Here is a 23,513-nt window from a genome sequence, read left to right as displayed (position 1 = left end):
ATTTATCCTCAGGGCCTTTAGAAAGCAGCAGTCCCACCCTTTCCAAGGCCCTAAACAGTGGCCCTGCTCTCTCCAAATGCTGAGAATTGTAACCTTGAAGGACATTGGGACTACTTTTTTCTCAGTTCTACTCTCTCCAAGCATCAGGGCAACTCCCAAGCTCTCAACCATCTCTGGAGCATGCTCAACCCCTTTAAAACAATGTGGTGGCAGCTTGGCTCTCCCCAGTCCCCAAAGAATGTGCTCCATCCTCTCCGAGACCTGAGGCACTGAAACTCCTGCCCTCTGCCCTTGGGGCAAACTCATCTTCTCCAAGTGCATGGGTTGGTCCTTTCTCTTGGCCCAAGGGTTCTTGGCTTTAGACCTTAGCTTTCATGTTTCTGCCTTTGAAGTTATTTTTGCTCCAGTTTGTCCCTTTTCAGTCCCTTTTAGTTCAGACTGGCAGTGGCTCTGTTTATACAGATCTCACAACACTTATTGGTTTTCTAGGCAGTATGCTGGGATCATGCCCATCAAAGAAATTTTCCACAAATCCTTTCTGGATAACTCTATCTCAAATTCTCACTTGTCCTGTAATGGCTGACTGCTTCCATGTCTTATTAAATCATCATGTGAGGCCCTATTTCTAGGGCCTCACTTTCTGGAAACCCATCATTTTCCAGACCCTCAGTTTCTTGTTTCTTTATACTCAGAAGTTCAGGTTTTAGCTTATTTCTTTCCTGTTACATTTCACTATAACTGCTAGGTGAAACCAGGCTGCACTTTTGACATTTAATTTGGAAATTTCTTCTGCTAAATATCCAAGTTCATGGCTTTTAAAATCTGCCTTACATCTAAAACCAGTGGCCAATTTTGTCAGATTCTTTGCTACCTTAAAACAAGGATTGCCTTCCTTCCAGTTTGCAATAACATGTACATCATTTCTGCCTAAGGCCTTATCAGAAGTGTCTTTGGAGTCCACATTTCTACCAACAGTCTCTTCAAAGCCTCCCAGGCCTTCCCTATCAAACACCTCACAGCTCTTACATTCTCTTCCCCTTATTCATTTATAAAGCCATTCTAACCTGTTTGGTATTTGCAAACTGCAGCATCCAATTTCTAGTACCAAAATCTGTTTTTGTTTGCAAACTTCTGGAATGCAATATACCATAAGCAGACAGCTTTTAAAAAGGAAATTTATTAAGTTGCAAGTTCACAGTTCTAAGGCCATGAACATGTCCAAATTAAGACAAGGTATAAAAATGCCAAAACTATGGCATCCAGGGAAGGATACCTTTGCTCAAGAAGGCTGATGACATTTAAGGTTCATCTCTCAGATAGAAAGGCACATGGCAATGTCTGCTAGCTTTCTCTCCAGGTTTCTTCAAGCACTTCCCTGGGGATGTTTTCTTTCTGCATCTCCAAAAGTCTCTGGCAGTGTGGGCTCTATTCATTCTGAACTTTTCCAAGATGGTTCCCTCTTAAAGGGCTCCAGTAAGCAACCCCATCTTGAATGGGTGGAAAAGCATCTCCATGGAAACCATCTAATTCAAAGTTACTATCTATAATTGGGTGGATCACATCTCCATGGAAACAATCAGAAGATCCCATCCAGCAATATTGAATGAGGGTTAAAGTACATGGCTTTTCTAGGGTACATAATAGCTTAACTGGCACGAGGAGCATCAGACAAACTAAAATAGAAAAATATACCGCAAAATAACTTGTTCGTATTTTTAAGAAGTGTCAAGTTCATGAAAGATGACAAAAGGCTGAGGAAGTCTTCCAGGTTAAGGAAAACTAAAAACACAGTATTAAAGTGCTCTGATGGCTCTTGGATTGAAATATTTTATATATAAGTCATTTTTTGGAGGTTGTTGAAACTTCAGTGGGGTCTGTGGAATAGACAGTAGTGTTGCATCAACGTTAATTTTTTTATTCTGAGAACTGCACACTGAGTTTTTAGGAGTAATGATCATTCTGTAATTTTCTTCAAATGGTTTTAATAGAATCATTTTACATAACAGATAGAAACAAAGATAATAGAGTTAGTATGTAATATGAAGATAGTGGATTTTGGGAGTCTTTTTTCTGTACTTGAATGATTTTTTAAGTTAGAAATTATTTCAGAAAAATTTAAATAAGTTTTAAAAAGCTTTATGTGGAAATAATGACAAATTAGCCAGCAAAAATGAATATATTAAACTTTATATATATATATATATATATATATATATATTTTTTTTTTGCATGGGCAAGCTCTGGGAATTGAACCTGGGTTGCCAGCATAGCAGGTGAAAATTCTGCCACTGAGCCACTGTTGACCACCCTCCCACAATATTTTTTAAATACTCATAAAATATATATTAAACTCAATTTAAAAGTTAGTATTTGGGTAAAACACAAATAAGAATAAGTAGTTGCTAGAGGTAGATAATTTAGAACAGAAGATTGTCTTACTGATTGACAACTTTAAGAAATTCTGTGCTTTGATTTTTTCATTTCCTTTTGGACAGCTATATCTATCTAACTTTTTATAGTGTAAACCATTTTAAATCATTTTAGAGATAGGCAATTTATAAATTATAAATGCATAAAACTGAGCAAAATTCATGACAATTTGTAACTGACAATCAAATTTAAGGAAAAGTAAATATTAAAAAAAGTAAATATTTAAAAAGATGCTGATGGTAGAATTTGTAAGAATATAATAAAAATTCCTCCATTTTCTTTTTTATATCTCTTTCTATCTAGATTATAGTAAGACGATTTGATCAAAAAGATTCTGCTTGTGGCAACATTGTTTTTTTTCTTTTGGTAACCATGTACATTTCATGTGGTGAGAATAAATTCCTTCCGGTTCACTCTGAGAAGAACCCAAAGAGAAAATTGAGTTAGGGGGGTGTACAGGGCAGGGTTTCTCTTCAGCTGTGGTCTGGGCACCCAAATATACAACATCCTTGCAACCCTTCCTAGGTAACTGATACTCGCATGTTTTTATGGGGCCTGAGCCATTAAAATCCAATTTTTTAATAGAATAACAGATGATTATATCTCATGACAGCAGTACAAGCAGGACTGCTCATGAATTTACTTGCTGCAATTAATAATAACAGGTAGAGGCAGCATGATGCATTATAAAACACTTTCATATATGCAACTCATCTATTACTCACATATCCCTGCAAGAGATTTATTATCATTATTTTACAGATATTGGAACATATCACAGTTTCTTTTTCAGTGACTTAGTTGAAGGTGATAGAGCTAATTTGTGTCACTGCCAGGAAACAGGTTTTCTGATTCCCCATCCAGGGCCCTTCCACAATAATGCAGCCATGGAAAACAAACAAACAAAAAGTCAAACAACAAATATATGTGTATTGAATACCCCATGTGCAAATAACTGTGGTGGGGATGTGACCTGTTAAAAAAATAATAATCTATGGTCTTGTCACTCAAAAAGGGTACAATTAAAAAAAAATGAAGCAAGCATAAACATTGTATGAGATAATGCAAAAAGCCATATCCTTTTTTTTTTGGTTTGAAATATATTGGGCACTGATTATCCAAAGATGTCAAAATTACTGATTAAGTATATATGTTCAAAATGTGAGTGAAGCTTTTAAACCCAGTGGAAGATTTTGTATGCTAGTTCAAGTCCTTAATGTATTTTCAGAACGGAATCATTCTGCATTTGTGACAGTTTATTTTATTGGGATATTATTTATATTTCATTTGGCCGGTATTTTTCCCTCCCTCATTCCAGGAAAAGAGTCAGACTTTGTTAACATTTGGCTTGGACTAAAAGCAGCAGGTGTCCATTTTTTAAGGTTAAAACCCCCTCCTAGCTTTGGTCACTTAAAAGCCTAAGCTTGCTTTTTTAGAAGCTACAAGGATGGTGATGAAGGCTGAGCAAGTTGAGATTATTGCCAAGAAGAAAAGTTGTGATGTCCCCTCTCCTGGGCATCCTCCAGGAATTTAAGTTATAATGATTTCTTTGAAGTACCAATAGGAGGTGGTAGTACCACAGAAAGAAAATGGCAGCCTGAAATATTTAGAAAGGCTAGATTTTAGGACCAGGAATTCAGCAAGGAGCATTCTGTCAAAAGACTGCAGAATATTGGACCCACTAGAATCCAAGAGATTATGTGCATTTGGAGAATGAGGATATGTGAATTAAAAAAAAAAAACAGAGGACCAAAAATTGGAACTATTTAATATCCTGGGGCAGGGTCGGAATCCTCAGTAATGACAGAGAGCAAACATCCCCAACTCCATAGAAGGATCCTCAGAACAATCCGAGTTGATTTAGACTTGAACCAAAAGAAATAGCTGACATCCTAATAAATAAAAAATTATTTAATTTCTAGAAATACATATAAATAAAATTAACAAATGCAGAATTAGTGCAGAATGAAGAATACATGGAAAAGCATATAGAGATTTTGGAGATAAATTGATAGCTATTTCATCAGCCCAGTTAAGAACTGAAGGTAATTTAGACTGAAATGATGACAATGGAAATAAAGAGTTAATGACTGAAGTTTTCCAATTTCCTATATTACAAGGCAAGATTGGTCTGTTCATCTTTCTAAAGCATTTAAAGAAGCTGATGTCTTTAAAACTGAATCCCAATCAGGGTGAGTTCTGCTTTATCAGAAAATAATTGATAGTTTTTGGAGTGATGGCTAATAGGTCTGCATGAGTGGTAAACCCATGTTGAGTTAATAAGTAAATGGCTTAGTTTGGTAAAGAAGTGAAGACTATGATGGGTATGAATAGGAATAAGAAAGGGGAAATGGTTCAGGAAAGAAGTGGAAAAGAATTTAAGCACAAAGCATGCCCTGTTTTGGGAATGCCTTGAGGCAGAAAAATGAACTGGGAAAAAAGGAGGAGTGAGAAGAAGCTAGAAATGCAGCCAGTGGTTAAATGATGAGGGCTCCTTAGACCAAATTTAAAAAGTTGAAATTTGTCCTAAAATTATGGGGAATCTATGAGGATTTTAATATGACATATTTATATATACATTTTAAACAGAGCTTTCTGACTAACAAATAGAGAATTAATTGGTTTAAGGCAGGAATAGGTTCAGTAAACACATTAGAAGATGATTGCACTAATCCTGGGTAATGGTTTTGATGGCTTGAACCAGGGCAGTTGTGAAGATAGATGGAGTGAATGAAAATAGGAGGGATTTAGGCACCACACTATTTAGGGCCTGATAGAGAAACTATAGAGCAGAATGGGGTAATGGAGAGGGAGGAATTTTCTGATATGAGCACTTGGGTGGAAGTTGATAATGTTGTTGACAGAAAAGGAAACAAGGGAGGTCAACCAGGGACAGATTATGAGATCAGTTTTGGACATATCTCATTTAAAGAGCCTTAGGATAATCAAGTACTGTGAAGAGACTACTGGAGTCCCTGAATTATTTAAAACTACTGGATGATATTGTGATATGCTTAAGTAGGCAATGATGTATGATAGAGTATCTTATCTTCCCAATAATGCTTACCCTTTTTGAATAATCAACTTACTTATTTGATTTATTACTTGAAACATTATTTCTTTGTACATTGGAATTATCTTTATGGTACCTTGCTCTACTAATTTGTCTGCATCATGATCAGTTTTATACAGTGGATATTCCCTTGTCATATACTATAAGTGTAGTTCTAATTTATGGAATAGACATTAAATATAATAGAATATAAAGCATATATGCTTTAGACAAGTATTACTTAAGCTTGCTTAGTATTCTCTGATATGAAAATATGACAATATGTTCTGCTAAAATATTTTAAAATTTCGATTTGTGAGCATTTTTTTTTATCCCAGCATCCTCCAATGTCATGGTTTCTTTCTCACCCTTTCTTCCTCAGCATTTGCCTTTCTTCTTCTAAGCTATTATGACACAGACTAGGACTTTTTAGTAAAATGAGCATTATATAAAAATAAATCTTTATTTCCCTTTTCACACATTTTTAGTTGAAGTCATTCACAGATCTAAGTGGGACCATTATTCAATATGAGTCACAGAAGGAACAGAAAAAGAGATACATAGTCAAAAGCATCATCTTAAAAATAATACACTAGATCAGCAACTACTCAACCTGAGTGCTCCCTCACCCCCATAAGACTTGAGCATTGGATTTTGTTCCCTCTTTGTTCATATCAAGTAAAAAAAAATTAAGCAGAATATTACATTGTAAAAGAAAGCCATGTGAATAAACAAATGCATAGTTAAAATATAAGATTTTGTGTGTTTGTACACTGGCATGATAAAAAGTGGATCACAGACCTTCTACTCAAGGAGGGCAGAGATGATGAAGCATAACATTTAGTTGTACCTAAAGCAACAGAAAGACTCAATATATTATGATCAAAGCCAATACTTAGATTACATTTGTGATAATCAAATTATTGAGTTTTATAAGTCTAAAAAATGCCTTCATATATTTAATATTCAGAAAAGTGAATGCATCTGTTAAAATTAAATCTATGTTATTTCTGACAGGTACCACTGTGCCAGCATTGCTGAATAGCACCTCCAACCAACTCTACCTACATTTCCAATCTGATATTAGTGTGGCAGCTGCTGGTTTTCACCTGGAATACAAAAGTAAGGTCAACTATTTCTGCATCTAACTTTAATTATTATATTGAATAATTTTCTTAAAGATGAAATAAATTCATGTCCTTATTATACAGTGAAATATTATTATTCTAAAGCCATACTTAAGATTTACATGGAATTGGATCTTAGAAAACCTGTCTTGATAAAATATATTATAAAAGACAAATTAATGAGAAAATTTAAAGTCAATGTATGTAATCATTATTTAAAACAACTACTAAAATTTTGGGTAGTTTGTGTTAAAAAGCACATAAAAATGATTTATATTACCAGTGTTATTGTGAGTGAGAGCAAATATTCTTATTAATGCCCAAAATATAGGAAACCATAATTTCCAAATAGATTATGATTATATGCCTTTTCTATTTCTAGTCTCAAAGGCTTGCAAAATCAGGAGTAGCAAAGAGCTGTAACTTCAATGCCTGCATTTGTGCATTATTCATTTTAATTGGAAGTAGGCATTGAAAAGGAGACTCTAACCTTTTAAAAATGGATGTGAGACTGAGTTAATAGTCTGATAAATGGGATGACAAAGGTCAAATTCACAAATCTTTTTTGGTGTTTGATTATTCAGGTAAACCTTGTAAAAACTAAATAGGAATTTCCAATGAGAGTGAGGTTTATTTTAGGATGCGTTTTTGAGCACTAAAAATGCTTAATGTTGATATTCATCTCCTTTAATAAGCAGTTGAAAATAAGCAAATACATGGATAAGCTTTAATAAGTGATCTTTTGAATTGAGATAAACAGTCTGCTAGGATGTAAATGCATGCATGTTTTTGAAGGGCCAGATTTCCTGCTGATGATAAATATTCTGAACCAAATGCAAACTACAGGGCTGTTTTGCATTCTGGTTAAATTTCCCTACTTATTACAGGCATTTGTATGCAAGCTTATTCCAGTTTATTTGAGTAGGACTACTTTAGTGACAGCGTGAAATGATACTCTGGATGTTATTTATGTAGGATATATTTGGAAAAATCTGTTACTTTGATACATTTTGTGAACATCTGTAGGTAGTAAATTATAAAATTTATTCATAATAGTGTGAATAAATTCACTAATAGTCTTAACAGTTTTAGAATTGATGAGTGTTTTTTTCTATTCCTGTTAAAGTAGCTGCTGGATTTCCATTCACTTCTTATATAAAGAGATGCTGGCAAATTAATTTGTCTACAATCTCTTCTGTATACACAGATGGACTTCAGTTCTAATAATATAACTATCTACATTCTACAGTACTTGTACTCATTATCATTTATTAAAAGAGCAAGACTAATATATTTATAATTGAATTGAACCCTGTTTAAGAATTTAAGGTTTTATTTAATTACTTAATTTTTTTTATTTGGGCAAATATAAAGGTAGTTTTACATTTGTTATCCTTCCTTTTCCAAGTGGTTTTCTGATGCTCACACCATTTTGATAGTTCATGCCTTTCTTTACTTCCAACATATTTAAAGGCAATCATTTCCTGTTTTAGTTCTTTGTGCCAGTGTGAAATATGAGGTATCAGTAGAACTAACCTTATTAATATTAGCATAAAGGTGATAAAGACTTTTGACAGAATTAGCCAACAGATCATCTAATGTTTTTAATCTGCTCACATATTTTACATATACCTCAAAATAAATATTTCCAATCTGTAAATTCAGATTTTTGTTGATTGATATCCTGAAACAATAATTAATAAACACTTACCCTATGCCATCTCTCTCCCTTAGCATGCTAAGTGCTTGCTCTTCTCCCCTCACAACAATGCTATGAGGCATTAATATATTCAGTTTTTTAAGGTGAAAGAACAAAACTTATAGTGACCTTCCCTGATCACAGTCACACTGCTAATAACTGATGGAATGCAGAGGCACCAAAAATACTTTATCATAAATACCATTTACTGAGTACCTTTTGAAAGTATTCCAACCATCCTGATATAACTTTCTCCTATTAGAAATCTAGAATGTCAATTACCCTGTTTTGCAAATGAGGACATTAAGAGTTAGTAGCATTAAATAATGTATGGAAATTCAAAGCATTTGTGAGTCAGTGCTGGAAATCAAGCTTGTCTGGCCTTAAAATCCTGTGCTGTCTGGCTATGCCACACTTGCTTCCATCTGAGGAGCATCATTTTTCTTGTGGAAAATGAAGTCTAGACACACTGTTAACTATAACTGTCTATTATCCTAAATGAACGGTGATAGGAATTTCTGAAACAGAAAACAAAAATGTTATTTGAAATGATAGGTTGTAAAATATTAATAATAACCAAAGAAGTTCCAAGGAGGTCCAATTTGATAGGTATGATCTAGATTTTCTGCTTATGTAAAACATCTGTGCAAAGGCTTGAAAGATCAGGATATTGGAAATGTTTATTATATTCCTGAAGCCATCGCTCCTTCTTTATATTATTTAATTATCTTGTCCTTCTTTGTAATTCCAATGATCTGGTTACCTTGCAACCTCAGCTCCCTGAAGGGTTTAAGAAAATCTGATTTTATAGATTGTCTAGTTTTTTCTCCTTATTCAATTGGGATCAGTGTTCTATTTCGCAGGTTTCTACATCATGGGTGGAAGTGGAAGTTCTTACAAGGTTTTGTGAAATTGTTCTGTTTCAAGAACAGTTGTGTAAATACTAAAATTATTTTTTTAGGTTAACTATCTCAGTTTGCCAGTGTTTCTATAAACAATATATATCACAGACTAATTGGTATAAACCACAGTAATTTATTATCTTTACAATTTTAGGAGCAAGAAGTACAAAATCAAGGTTTCAGTTAGATCATGTTTTCTCTGAAGTCTGAGCATTCTGATGGCATTTTGTGGGCAATCCATAACCCAATGTCTGACTCTGTCACATGGTCACCTCTCTCCAGATCTGTCTTCTGTTAAGTAGGTCCAAATTTCCTCTGCTCTTAAGAATTGCAGCCATACTGTATTAAGTCCACTGTGATTCAGTTTGGCCTGTCCTTAACTAATAACATCTTCAAAGATGCTATTACAAGTGGGTTCACATCCACAGGACTGGGTGTTCAGACTTGACATGTCTTTGTGGGAACATGAGTCAATCTATAGCATTACCCATGAAGAACCTTATTCTTGAATAACCATTTAAAAAAGTATCTATCTATCCATCTATCTATGTATCATCTATCTAATTATACACATAACTTTAAAGTGGTGATATAGGTTTCGTCATAATTATGAAAAATATCAGAGGATTATTGCAGATTAATTAACAGGGAACTCTTATCCAACATGGAATTGATCCCAATGTAGAGATTGCTTGAAATAGAAACCATTTATTCTAATTTTTGTAGGTAGTAATGCTTGTATTCTAATCTTGTAGGTAGTAATTTTCTAATAATCTTACTTTTCTAATTAAGAACTTTATTAAATTGGACAATTATTGTGAGTTTATACATATTCCTGTGTTGCTAAATCAGAAGATATATTTAATTTCTGGATCCACACTGAGCCATCCAATACCACCATTTAATGGCATCTATCCAAAATTAATGCCATAAACCTAATCAGGTATATCTAGGAATGGGCTGCTGCAATTATTTTAGCCTATTTTGGGATAATGTTTGACGCTGAGTCAAATGGTACCAACATAATTCTATACAGAGAAGCATTATTATTTCATTTCCTGTCTCTAGAAGCTTTTTCTTATTAATGTTCACCACTGGGAAACCCAGTAGAATCAACACAATATTTCTGGAGTCCATCGAATATGACATTCGATCTCTGAAGGGAAGTAAGATTTATGCAGTACTGTGAAGTATAAATTCCAGGTATCCTACAAAGAATTGTAGCAGGCAGACACAGTCCAATGTGGAAGCCATATCCTTATGACTAGACTATATATATATATATGGATCAGAACAAGAAACATAAAATCTGTGGAAATGTTAGCTTCATTGTCAAAGAAAGAAAAAGAAAGAGAAAGACAAAAAGACAGAAGGAAAGAGAGAAGGGAGGGAAGGTAGAAAAGAAAATAAATGAAATTAAATGAAAAAAGGAAAAGAAAGGAAAGGAAAAGAGCATCCAAAATATTGAAGTAAAAGATTTACATAATGTTTATTCTGAGAAAAGTAAGAACTTGAGTTAGTGATTTATAGCTCACTATAGGAGAACAGAGCAAATTAGGAGAAATATAAACATTAACAATTCTTTCATTCTTGAATGGAGTGTTATTCCTTTACAAAATGGAATTAAATGAAAAACATTTTTCCACAATTTTAGTATGCTTGTAAGTTCAAGCATTGTCATTAGTTAAAATTATTGCTCGGCATTATCAAACATACATGAAATATTTTACTATTATAACTGATAACATTTACACTTTTGTAAAAAGTGTAATTATTTACAGTTATTTATTCAGAACATTTTGCAGTATAGTACAAATACTTCAAGTGTAAGTTCAAAACTCATTAAAAGTGATTAAGTTTTTATTATATGGTACATATGTAATTGATGGGTGTGTAGTGAAAAAAATTATTTATTATGAACAGATAAGACCTTAATACCAAGGTATATAGCCAAATGGGAATTAAAAAATAAGATTGCCTTGACATTTTAAAAAACTTGGTAAACTTTCTGTTTTCCAAAAAAGCATTTGATGCAACTTAAAATAGATAGTACATATAATTAAGACAATTACTTAATATAAAAATAAAGTTGTTTTTTTTTAATATGTGATCTCTAGCATCATGCCTAGAATGTGACCTTATTTGGAATTAGGGTTTCTGTAAATGGAATAATAAAGTTTTTTTTAAATAGACAACTAAACTAAAGAGAAAGATGTAAATGTACTAGCCACTTAGATTAAAATAATTCATTTTATTAGGCTTTAAATTTGACATTGAGTTTTCTGACATTAAAAGCAAAAACCTGAAATAAGACATATTACCATAGATCATTTTTAAAAGAGAAAATTAACAATTAATTAACAGAAGTGAACTCTACTTGTGCTCTATTCTAAAAGATTTTGTCACTTGTGAAGGAAAAGGAAACCTTTTCAAAAAAGTTCTCTAAAAAATACAGAAATCATCTTTACAAAACAGTCATACATCATTTCTTGATAAAAAGTTGGGAATATAATATACATAGCATTAATTCCTGTAGGGGAAAGATAAATTGGCCAATAGAAATATATTGCTAAAAAATCATTTTAATTATGGATGTTCTTTTAAAGTCTCTTTATTCAATGCTTTTTTTTTCAGTGATTAAAAATAGACTACTTTTCACTTCCTTTGTGTACTATTCTCAAAACTGGCAAAAGGAAGCATCCAAAGGAGGATTAAATATCTGGAAAATGACTTAAGCTTTTTGAAATGAAAAGTACTAAATATTTTAATAGGATGTTATTGTAACTGATTGATGACTTAGATTAGCCCACTATAATTACAGTAATCCTTATAAATACATGTAAATTATCAATACATTTTAATGACACTTTAATATTACATTGATAATATTAATAATATTTCTTAACTTGGGTGATGAGCAGGAATAAAATGATAGGAAATGGGTGGTGGGAAGGTAGTTCAGAGGTAGAATTCTTGTCTACTGTGCAGGAGACCCGGGTTCAATTTCTGGCCCATGCACTTCCTAAAAGAAACAAACAAAAGAAACCAACAAGCAAAAAAGTTCAGCAAATGGTGTTGCAATAATGGGGTACTCATATAAAAAAAGAGTGAAATGTGACTCTGCCATACAACACACAAAAAAGAGAATGATAGGGAATGAAAGATTGGATAAGATGGAGCTTCAATATACCTCTGAATGTGCTTGCAGAAAATTTCATTCTGTTATACCTAGAAATGACAGCTCAATACTTTGCACAAAATGGACACCCTATAAATGAGTGTGTTCATTCAGTGACAAAATGAAGTTATCTCCTAATCAGATCTATGACCAATTTATTTTTGATAAGGCTGCCAAATCTGCTCCCATGTTTAAGGTTTTTTTTTAGAATTTCTCTTTCTTTATTAAAATTCTCATTTTTTTCATATATCATTTTCCTGATATTCTTTTGTTCTTTTGCAGTGTTCCCTTTAGCTCTTCGAGCATATTCAACTTTTTATCTTTAAAAGCCTTTGAATGATATGTATAAATTCTGGTTTTCCTTGAGGTGTTTTGATGTTATATCTTAATCCTTTGGATGGACCATCATTTTTTGTTTCTTTGTATGTCTTTTAATCTTTTGTTGCCCACTGTACATGTTAATACTTTAATATGCTAATTCTGATATTTAGCAATTTAAGTATCTCTTATCCACCTAATGGTATGACAGGTTTTAGTGGTATGACAGAGGTTTCCTTGTGTGCCAAATATATCAAAAACACAGACAAAAAACACAAAATACCTTTCACAGTCTTTGCAGATTCATTCTTTGTTGGCTGGGGAACTCCTTTAGAGTTTAGCCCTTTACACAAGAAACCTGAAAACTAGCATCAGGATAATGTTCTTACTGGTTTTTTTCTGAGTATATTTCTTGTGCCAGGCATGTGTTCATGGTATTTGATTTACTGTGTAGTGCAGCTTCTCATTATAGTTTTGTAAGCAATAGTTTTTTAGTTTATTTTCTTAAGTGCTATATGGTTTAGATGAGGCTAGTCTATAAAGCGAACATGCAGAGAAGTATGAAGTTGTAGAAAATTAAAATTGTTCAAATAGTGGGTTTATGTGTCCAAATTTAGGAAAATTACATGGCAATTATTTAATAGAATTAAACTAACATTTTCTGTACATATATAAATTGTTAAGATGAATTCAGTTCTCTGCTTCTACCCCTTCTGTATTCTTATAAATACTCTATGTGCAGATAATGGGTAAATCTAAAGGGGTTTTCTTCCAGAGAATATAGTTCAGTAGGGACATGCATGTTGAAATATTTTATTTTATTAGTGGTTGTGGTCACTTGAATATTATGATTACTCTATTTTTAAATCACTCCTTCAGTTTCAGGATATTCTTTTAAAATTATAAGCTTTAAAATTTATGATGCTATTCTACCAAATTCATGTCTTGGATGTTAAAACTTGAAAGAATTATTTATTCTATCACAGTTCTTGCAAATTTTTGATGGTGAGTAATTAGGTAATAAAGATGCTAGAAATGGAATAAATAATAACTAATGGATATGTGACTTAACCAACCACCAATTAATCATTTTTGAGAAACTCAGTCCTCTCAGAATTTTTGATCAAGTCTCTAGACATAGGGGAGTGAATTTGAGTCATATAAATGGAATTGAATTAGATGGTAGGCAAAACTATGAGTGGGAAAAAGTAAAGAGGTTTGAAAGTGCAAATGAGGACAGGGCCAGTCCCCAAACTTTTGGGTAATACTTTCAAAGCACATTTCAACAAGAAGTTACAGAACATATCTCAGAATTTGTCATGGGCTACCATTCCACCATCTCATATTTTTCCTTCTAGCTGCTCCAAAATACTGGGAGCTAGAAGAAATATCAACACAGTGTTTTAGCACCCACATTCATGGTCAAATCCTATTCTAACTGGCCTTTCTTTTGATGCACTTTTGATTTTTCTGTAATGTCACTGATTATGATATCAATTACCATGCTAAAAACCCTTCAGTGGTTTGCCATTTTGTAGCCTCCTTATCTGGGCCAAGGCTCCTCATAATGCGTCAAATAATTTATCTCCCTCTGTTTTCTTTTAATTCTGACAGATGTAGTCCCCTTAATATGCTTTATAAATTTTCATTTTCAAACAAATCCTTACTATATTGTCCTTATCTACTGTTCCATTCCTACCTTTTCTAATTACCCTTCAAACACTGTTCAAGCTGTAGCCCTTTCTAAACTTTCTCTGAAAATATCAACTCATGGTCATGTCTTTCGCATATATTTTTTATGAGATTTATTGCACATGTGCTTCATTTATAGCACAGATTTTCTATTGGATTATTATTTGTCTTTTGTCTTTTAGATTAACTCTTTGGAATCATAGGCAATATTAGGACCCCCTCTCCCTCCAGGTCTGCCTCCTTCTTTAATCTTCCTGAATAACTCAATAAATTGTGTTGGCTCCTTTGTTTGTTTTTACATGATTTATTCATTATGTCATATAACCAATTGGGGAAAATGTTTAAAGAAACCAAGTCTAGATCTGTCATCATATCTTTCTTTTAACATTCAATTTTAAATTCTAAATAAAAACCTTTATAACTATTTTAATATGTAAACAAAGAATTGCACATTTGTGAACTGCTTTGTATTTTCCATAGATGTGCATGGTGCATGTAGTCATTAAAAAGAGAGCATTTACTGAGGCTATTCTAGTTCTTAGGGAAACACAATCAGTCATCTTAAGGATCTGATTTTACAGAAGAAGCAGGGACACAAACAAAATAATGATACCTCTGGTATAATAGGTACATGTTTGGTCTGCCTTGCTCAAGCTTTAGTGTGAGCTCAAATAATGCAGTATTATACTTTAAGAATAAAATGGAATACTGTAAAACATGTGATCAGCTAATAGTAAATATTTTAACACCCATAAAAAATATGTAAACAATTAGGCATGGCCAGATTTTGGTCACAGTACCTAGTTTGCTGACCCAAGTACATTAGAACAAGAGAAATGTACTGGGATTATGGATATATTTTACTAAAAATATTATTTCAATAAAATAAAATTGTATGACTTTTTCAGTATCTGTTGATTTGGCTTATCATTTTAAGAATTTTAATTAAATCTAAATATCATATATTTGCTTTTTAAATAAAAAAATTAGAGAATATGTGAATGGCAATCATTTTTTATGCATTTATGTGTACATATATTCACTTATATCAAGTAGCCACATTTGCTGTGATAATTATTCCAATTAATATATATGAAACATGAAATAAGAAAGCTAAGAAGATTTTAAGAAGTTACCACCATTGTTATTTCATTAAACATAAATGGACCTTTTACTCACAAATCCTGGAAAGTTCAATCAATTCATGCATTGTTAATTTTATTTTTTCATAATTGAGACTAAGATCAAGTTTGACATTTTAAATTCCAACTAAATTTAATAGTCTGAATTTTCTGACCATGTGTCTATCTAATAAATGTGCAAGTGAGGAAATTGCTGGAGTTGGTAATAAACAGCTCTATGGAAAAAAAAGACTGACATAATTACATCATTAATAATTAATTTCCATCCAACATAAGTACATAAAATTCATATAATCATATACACATAATTTAGAACACTATATAAAACTGGAAGTTCCACTTTTTACTGCAAGAGAGGAGTGAATTAAATGATATGTCTTGTGCACTCTTAATCTATCATTTCTTCAAGAGATGTTTTTCACTAATGAGCAACCTATTTCATAGTATTAGTTCTTTATTGAAGAAAAATATGAAAATCATTATTTAGCAGTCAAAATATGTTTGAACTAATGACTAACCTATTCCTGCCAAAATTCTTCACACTTTTATCTATTTATTAATTGAACAAATATATATTTCCTTGTACCAGCCAACATGCTAAGTGCCAATGTATACTAATAACAAGAAACAGTTTTTATCCCTATGAATTTTGTAGTCTAATTAAACAAGATAAGTAAGTTGGTGGCAGGAAAAGTTTACACTTAATAGGACTATACTGTGTGGTACTGGGGTGGGTAAAATACTGTGATTAATAAGACCTGGTTTTTCTAACCGCATATGTCATTTTCAGGTATTATAACATTGTATAGATTGCTTAAACTCTCTGAGACTTGACATTGGCATCTATGAATAAGGAAACTGGAAAAGATCAGTGCTTCTCAAACTATTCTCTAGTTCCCTGTGTTATTATTGGGTGGTAATTTATTATAAGATTCAATAAATATTTGAAATCAGAGTTAAACAAAGATGAAGAGGATGCATCATTTGGATTTCTCATTGTTTTTAACAATGAGATATCTTTGGTGAATCTCTGAGAAGTAGATACAATAATGAACTTCCGCTAGACATATCTTTGGAGAAGACAAATAATGTTTTGCTATGAAGCTCTCCACTTGAAATTGCTTTCCTCTCTCTTTGATGACTCCATTCATTGTACTTTGAGCTTTTAGAATAGCACATTTTTTGAAGCTTCTAAGGTTTAAATCCACATATATGAACACAGTGCCAAGTAGAAGAAACTAGTCCAGACATTTCAATGTATTATATCTAAATAAGTCTTATTATCCTTTTCTAAATATTTGATAAAAAATATATGTTTTTCATGTGTTTCAGAGTAATTTTCATTTCCAAATTTTAAGCTAACTATTCTTTGAAGTTTGCCTAATGGTTTTGGAATAATTGTTACAATAAATTCAGAGACCTGATGAGGTTTATTGTTATAGTATGATTCATAACATTCACATTTTATGATCAGTGGTGGGTGAAACCTTTAATTGTATTTGCAGTCCAATTAGTCTGGGGTTCAAAATGTCCAAAGTTTAATATTTAATATCATCAAATAAATATATCTGTGATAACATTAAATAAAACATCATGGTTCATAAAACTTTTTTCTGTTACATTGTTCCTTTTTAGCAGTGATTCTAAAGTTCTAAACCTTATGCGCATGAATTTCTTGGGAAACATTAAAAATTCAGATTTCCTTGCACTAATATCCATCCTATGGATTCTGCTTGAGTAAGTCTAAGATTGGTACAGTTGTGTTCACATTTAATTAGGATGCCAGGTGATTCAGAATCCAGTGGTTTGCTATCTTTTAAAGAAATATTAATTTCTAAATTATATTTGTTTTATTAACATTTATGGTATACACTAGTATACTATGATTTGTAAAAAGTAGAAATTCTCCATGTAAATATTTTGCCTATCATCTGAAAATGTACTCTTTATAGATGTCCGTACTATAAAATTAATTTTGAATTTTCCCAACATATGGTTGTGTTTCACAACTTCATTCTGTAGGTCTTTAGAGTAGTTCTTTCATTTGTATATGCCTTCCTAGATGGCTGTTTCCATGTCCAAATAAACATCTTTTAAATGATGGTTTTTACAATTTGTCTGCCATTTGATATGGCCAGCCATGCTTAACAACATAGAATAAAGGTTTCATTGAAGCGAAGCATGATTCTTCTAAAATTTTTCATAAAGGAGAGGTTTGCATTTACATTTTATATTTCTTTAAAAATGAAATATACAGTTATGAACTTTTCCCTCTGTTGGGGATAGGATCATGTCCCCTACAAAATGCATGTTAAAGTCTCAACCTTTGGTCCTAAGAGTGTGAACCCATTTGTAAATAGGACCTTAAAAGGTGTTGTTGGTTAAGGTGTGCCCAAACTGAGTGATTGTGGGCCTTAATGTGATATGGTTGATGTCCTTAAAAGCAAAGCAAGTTGGAAGAGAGGAAGCCGTGGGAGCATCAAGAAGCTGGAAGTCACAAGATTGGAGGAGAAAAGAGATGGCCATGTACATTGCCATGTGGTGGAAAAACCAAGTACTGAGGACCAGGGCTCACCAGCAGCAAGCCCCAGAACACCACAGTCTTCAGGGAGAAAGCAAAACCTTTTTGATACAATTTTGGGTTTCTACTAACTTTAAAACCCATTATTTGTGCCATCCGATTTTATGGTGTTTTTTTAGCAGCCAAGAAACTAATACATCTTCTTTCCAGTTCATATTTATCATCATACATCACCCTACCTGCTTTGTGTCAAATCTTCTTTACTTCATATATTGCTTAGTACAATGATTAAATACAAAACAGTACCAAACATTTTTAAGCATACCACTTTCTGTCCATTCACAATTCAAAAATAAATCCTGTCTTCTAAGTTACTGAATTTTTGCATTACATTGTTGCTAATATCCCTAGATCTACCCCAAGTCCTTTATGATTTATCTTTGAGTTCATACTGTACATCGCTGTTTTTTCCTTATAAAGATTACTACATCATGTCTTTATAACACAGGAAATTATTACTCTCTCCTTGTGTCATATTTTAATACATTCAGCTCTGTGCCATGCTTTAACATGTCACTCTTCCATCTCAATTACTTTCTCATTCTTTATCTGCCACATTTTTTAACTATCCCCTCTGTTATTGGGGTAGGGATCTATTCACTCATAAAAAAAAAAGTCCCTCATTTTATGTCATTTATTCAGAACATATATCCACTATTTTCACTGAGTTGAATTAATGTTAGTGTTGCAAGTGGATTTTTGCATCTTGAGGAGATAAATGCAATGAATAGAAAATAGTTGGGCTCTAGTCCAAGATAATTCAGTAAATATATGTACATGATCATATCAATCACTCATCCATTCTGTAGCTAAGTTTCTGCATATAGAGACAGTAATCAGTTAAATGCTATTTCTAGAATGTACTCCTGCAAATATCTTGTATTACCTTTGTATTCTTAGCTCCTAACGTATAGTACATATATAATGACACTCAGTATACATTAAATGAGTGATAAAGAAAGGGAAGGAGAAAGGAGTGATAAGAAGGAAAGATGTACCTTTTGATATTTCAGATATTGTGGTCTGTATATTACTACTGACATGTCTAACCAATTAAACACAGATTAGCATGATTTTTTGTTTTCATTATGTCTAGGAAATTTGCTCTAATCCTAGCAGTTATAGATGTAAATGTAAGTTATTTTTTAAGAGGATGAATTGAAATTAGACAAAGAGTTGAAGGAAGAAAAGCATAAGTTAATATATAATATAAATCATTATATATTATGCTTATATAATAAATAAGTAAACACTTTTTGGTGTAGAAGAACAGAAAATTTAGCATCTGGAATTTGATTTTCTATTACCTGTCATGCTTTATTTTTTTAAATTATAAAGTATTTTCCCCCTTCCTTTCTTGAGAGTTATTCTTGTATTGATACTTTCTCATCCCTGTCACAATTGCTGTATATTTGTTTTGAAGTGTCCTGAAATGGTGGTTATGTGATATCATCATAGATTAGACTCTTAGTATTCCAAGTTTTAGTTGGAAATTTAATACCAAGAATATGTTAAATATATTTTTCAAGGTGAAATTAAACACTAAATGATATATGGTAGGCAAAGCTGCCAAATCCTAGTAGAAAAAAAGTGAAGTTTAAATACAGCTATAATCTATATTCTAACATTAAAAATGGGTTGATAAATTAGATTTACACTAATAGAACAAGTTAAACACTTAAGTGATTATATTTTTCCATACTCAACAATTTTATCTTCTATGAAAAGCCCTACATGGCTTGGAATTCTGAGCTAGAAATAAAAAATATTGCCACTTAATTTATATGGTGTTTTATGCTTTTTAAAATGCAGCCATTGAGGAGGAAATCAATTTTGCCTTAAAAAAATAGCAACAAAATAACTTCATGGCATACCTCATATATACATATCCCATATAGAATCAATGTGTTCTATGGCTTGAAATTATCAGGCTAATTTATGTACCAGTGACATGATTTCTATACTATTCCCAAATGAAAAAACTAATATAAAATGGAAGCACTTTGTTTCTTTGTTTCATATTCTCACAACTATGGGAAAAACAGGTGAATGGTTTTGAAATGTAATGCATAAGAATTATCTAAATGGTGATAAAATGTAGATTATGACTCAGTAGATCTGAGTCAGGGCCCGAGAGTCTTCATTTCCAGCAAACTCTACCTCAGGCTTTGAAAAGCAAGTAAGTAAAGGATCTTCATGATGAGCTGCATACCAAACAGACAGATTCATTGTACCTCAATGCCTGTTCCTCAATAACCTGACTTTCAGTTTCATTTATCTGATATCTCCAAGGACTGCTTGTTCATATCCATAAGCCTAGATCAGTGCCAGTTTCATAAGTGTGCAATCTATGCAGATTTAATAACTCTATCATGGAACTTGTGTTTGGTTAGTGAAATCTAGTGAGACAATGGAGCATGAATATGTGAAGAGGAGATATGCTACATGCATGTGGCCTCAGTCTTGTGATCAAGACAGGGCAGCAGACATTTTCATGACATTTCAGATATTTTTCATTGGGCTGTGCAAATTATGGAGCTGATGCTGTCTACATATTTTCTTCCCATTTCATACAGTTCAATGGCTCTGGGTTATCTATAGTCTTTCACACTCATCCCTCTCCTATTCCGTCTCCATTCCTCAGTGTTTCATCCTATTTGAATAAATTAATGTAAGAGATTATCTGCAGTCAAAAAATCTTTATAGCTCTTCCAATGCAATTCTGCATACACAAAATATCATAGCAGCATATTTTTCTTATTATTATAGGAAGGGTTTATACAGATAGCTATCAGTTTTAAGTAATATTTGCAATTAATTTACCTGCTATTTTAAGCTAGATTCCAACATTACATGATGGAGTTTTTTATTTGTGAATATCCTAACTGAAGATAATTTAGTTTAATATAGTGCCTGATTATAGCTTCAAGATCTGTAAATATTTATTCTACTTATCTAAGAGACTGCATGAATTTTTTTTTGTCTTTTATTAAAAAGAAAGAGAGTAACAGAGAAAGAACTATTGAATACAGGATATTTGTTCTCATACTGTGTTTTTCTGGAATGATGAAATTCCCAGATTCACACTTATATTTTTAAATACAAATTAGTAAGTATGCTTGAATAAAACAGCAAGAGAGGAACATCATATGGTTTTGCATATAATTGGAAATAATTTTTAGAACCTTTTAAATTGCATATGCATTAAGATTGGGGTATTTTATACTAAACATAAAAATAACAAATTTTATTATTAAAAAGAGCCTGACTCTTACCTTATGAAGATGAAATAAATTAATATTTAAGAGTTAGCTTATAACTGATTTAAATGTATTTAAACTCTTCTTTGTAACTAAGAAGAGATAGAATTCTAGCCTCTTTCACTTCTATAGCAGGAGAACAATAGAAAAAACTTCTTGTTATTCAGTAACAAGGATACTATTTATATCATGTAATATATAAATCTTAGTATTTGCATTTCTACAGCTGTGGGTCTTTGCTGCCTGCCAAGAACCAGCCCTTCCTAGCAATGGCATCAAAACAGGAGAGCGATACATGGTGAATGATATGCTCTCCTTTCAGTGCAAACCTGGGTACACACTGCAGGTATCTTTCTTTTGAGTTCTTGTTAATAAAAATTGTTCAACATAATAATACTTGACCAGCTCTCTATAGCTAAAGCCCCAGATTTGCACCTGAAGAACTGATTTATTTTCCCTCACCTTGTTCATGAATCAAGGTATTCATATTAAACAGGTAGTCTTAACTATCATGTGAAAATAGTTCCTAAATGATAAAGCACTATTCCTAAACTGAGCATTTCATCTTCATAATTATTTTATTTCAATTTGTATGCTCTCCAAAGAACTATGGAGATAAAATTCTGAAAGGCAAAGTTTCTACCCAGTCCCTTTGTAAATCCTGTCCTGGCAACTCAATTATCAAATTGCTTCTGAATTGCATGCTTATTCTGCTTTGCAAACTGTTGACATAATTCAATCCAATAAATCATCAAGTGTCTACCTTGTGCCAGATATGTGCAGGGAGTTCAAGTGATAGATTTGAGTAATTTTTAAGAAATGTGAAATAGAAGTTCCCAAAATTGCATTTTAAGTTATGAACTCTGGCAAGGAATATATTAGTTCTAATTCAATGTACAGAAAGAGTAGTCAATTTTCTGTTATTTATTTTGTGGTTTAACCACAGATAAGCTTATTCCCAGAATAGTTTCTGTATGTCACTTAACATAATTCTCTCTGCCACAAATAAAAATTGATATTCTAAGCATGTTTATTCTAAAGTCCCATAGAAATATTTAATCATATTTGTTTCTATTCTTGATTTAACTTAGGTAATAGAGTTCTTTTGGCTGACTGTTACAACACAACAAATCATTTTTCAAGGGTATTTATTTTCATCATGTTCTGCAGATAAGTAATACAACCTGAAGAAGCATCAGAAGAAAGTTGTAAAAATACAGCAACTTATAGTATGAAAACAAATAACAGTAACAGCTAGCAAATGCTGAACAATATGGAGTTCACATTAAGTGCAAAACTTCACATGTCAAACATCACATAATTCTTAATCAACCATATGATGTGGGTACTTAATGCGCTTATCTTTCTTGATGAGGGAACCTAGAGAGTATATGAGAGCAAAGGAAGGAGCAGAAAAGCTGGCAATGTCAGCAGAGCTAGATCAAGTAGGACCATATGTAGGAATTAGAACATGTATAAACTTAAAATATCTTTAAAATGTACAGTATGCATCAATAAATGAAAATATTACTGCTCATCATTAGAAACAATTATCAGTATACAAAGTCACCTTTATAAAAACAAGATTGTCACCTACAACACAGAGATCTGGGTAGTTACTATGATAATTACTCTGTGTCTATAAAATGATGGACACATCCTTGCAATGTAGAACAAATGTTCTTATAGTGAACACTTAGGTAGATTTTCTAATATTCTGCTATCTAAATTAGTTTTTAACCAAGCAAACCAAGGCTATTTTAATTGATTCTTTAAGACAAAGTTTTTCTGCTTCACATGTTATGAATCACAAAGTGCTTCATTTCTAGGGCCATGTTGTGAAAGAAGAAAAGAAAAAAACAAAAATAAGAAAACCTCATATTGTTTGTTCTTTTGGCTTAACTCGTGTAAGAGAAAGAAATATGTGTCAATAATCCTACCTCAGTAAATACTGATGTCCCATATTTGTACTTTTTTACCCATACATTATAATTGGTTTAACCCAAATTAATAGAATGTTCTCTCTATTCTCTTTCAAGTTTCCACACTTTAGTATTTGCTCTTATGTATTTTCATGTTCTTTCTCCTTGTTTATGAGGCCACATTGTAGTTTCTGTTAGCATTCTTTTATA

At 32.2% G+C, this 23,513-nt stretch overlaps 1 protein-coding gene across 21 annotated transcripts in view; it reads left to right on the top strand.

The window, feature by feature from the left end:
• LOC143667177 (CUB and sushi domain-containing protein 1-like) overlaps positions 1–23,513 on the top strand; it is a 315,312-nt gene that overhangs the window by 176,062 nt on the left and 115,737 nt on the right. For 20 of the 21 annotated variants that reach the window (XM_077141077.1, XM_077141088.1, XM_077141080.1 and 17 more), the window contains one exon: positions 6,500–6,604. In XM_077141077.1, coding sequence (XP_076997192.1) covers positions 6,500–6,604 — 105 coding nt within the window. Of the gene's footprint in view, positions 1–6,499; positions 6,605–17,984; positions 18,250–23,513 lie in introns of those variants that run through there. The other variant, XM_077141086.1, reaches the window with a different exon arrangement.

The sequence above is a fragment of the Tamandua tetradactyla genome, chromosome 23, assembly GCF_023851605.1.
Source record: "Tamandua tetradactyla isolate mTamTet1 chromosome 23, mTamTet1.pri, whole genome shotgun sequence".
Classification (NCBI taxonomy): domain Eukaryota; kingdom Metazoa; phylum Chordata; class Mammalia; order Pilosa; family Myrmecophagidae; genus Tamandua; species Tamandua tetradactyla.
Note: the sequence above shows the minus strand (reverse complement) of the source record. Positions and strands in the feature narration are given on the sequence as shown.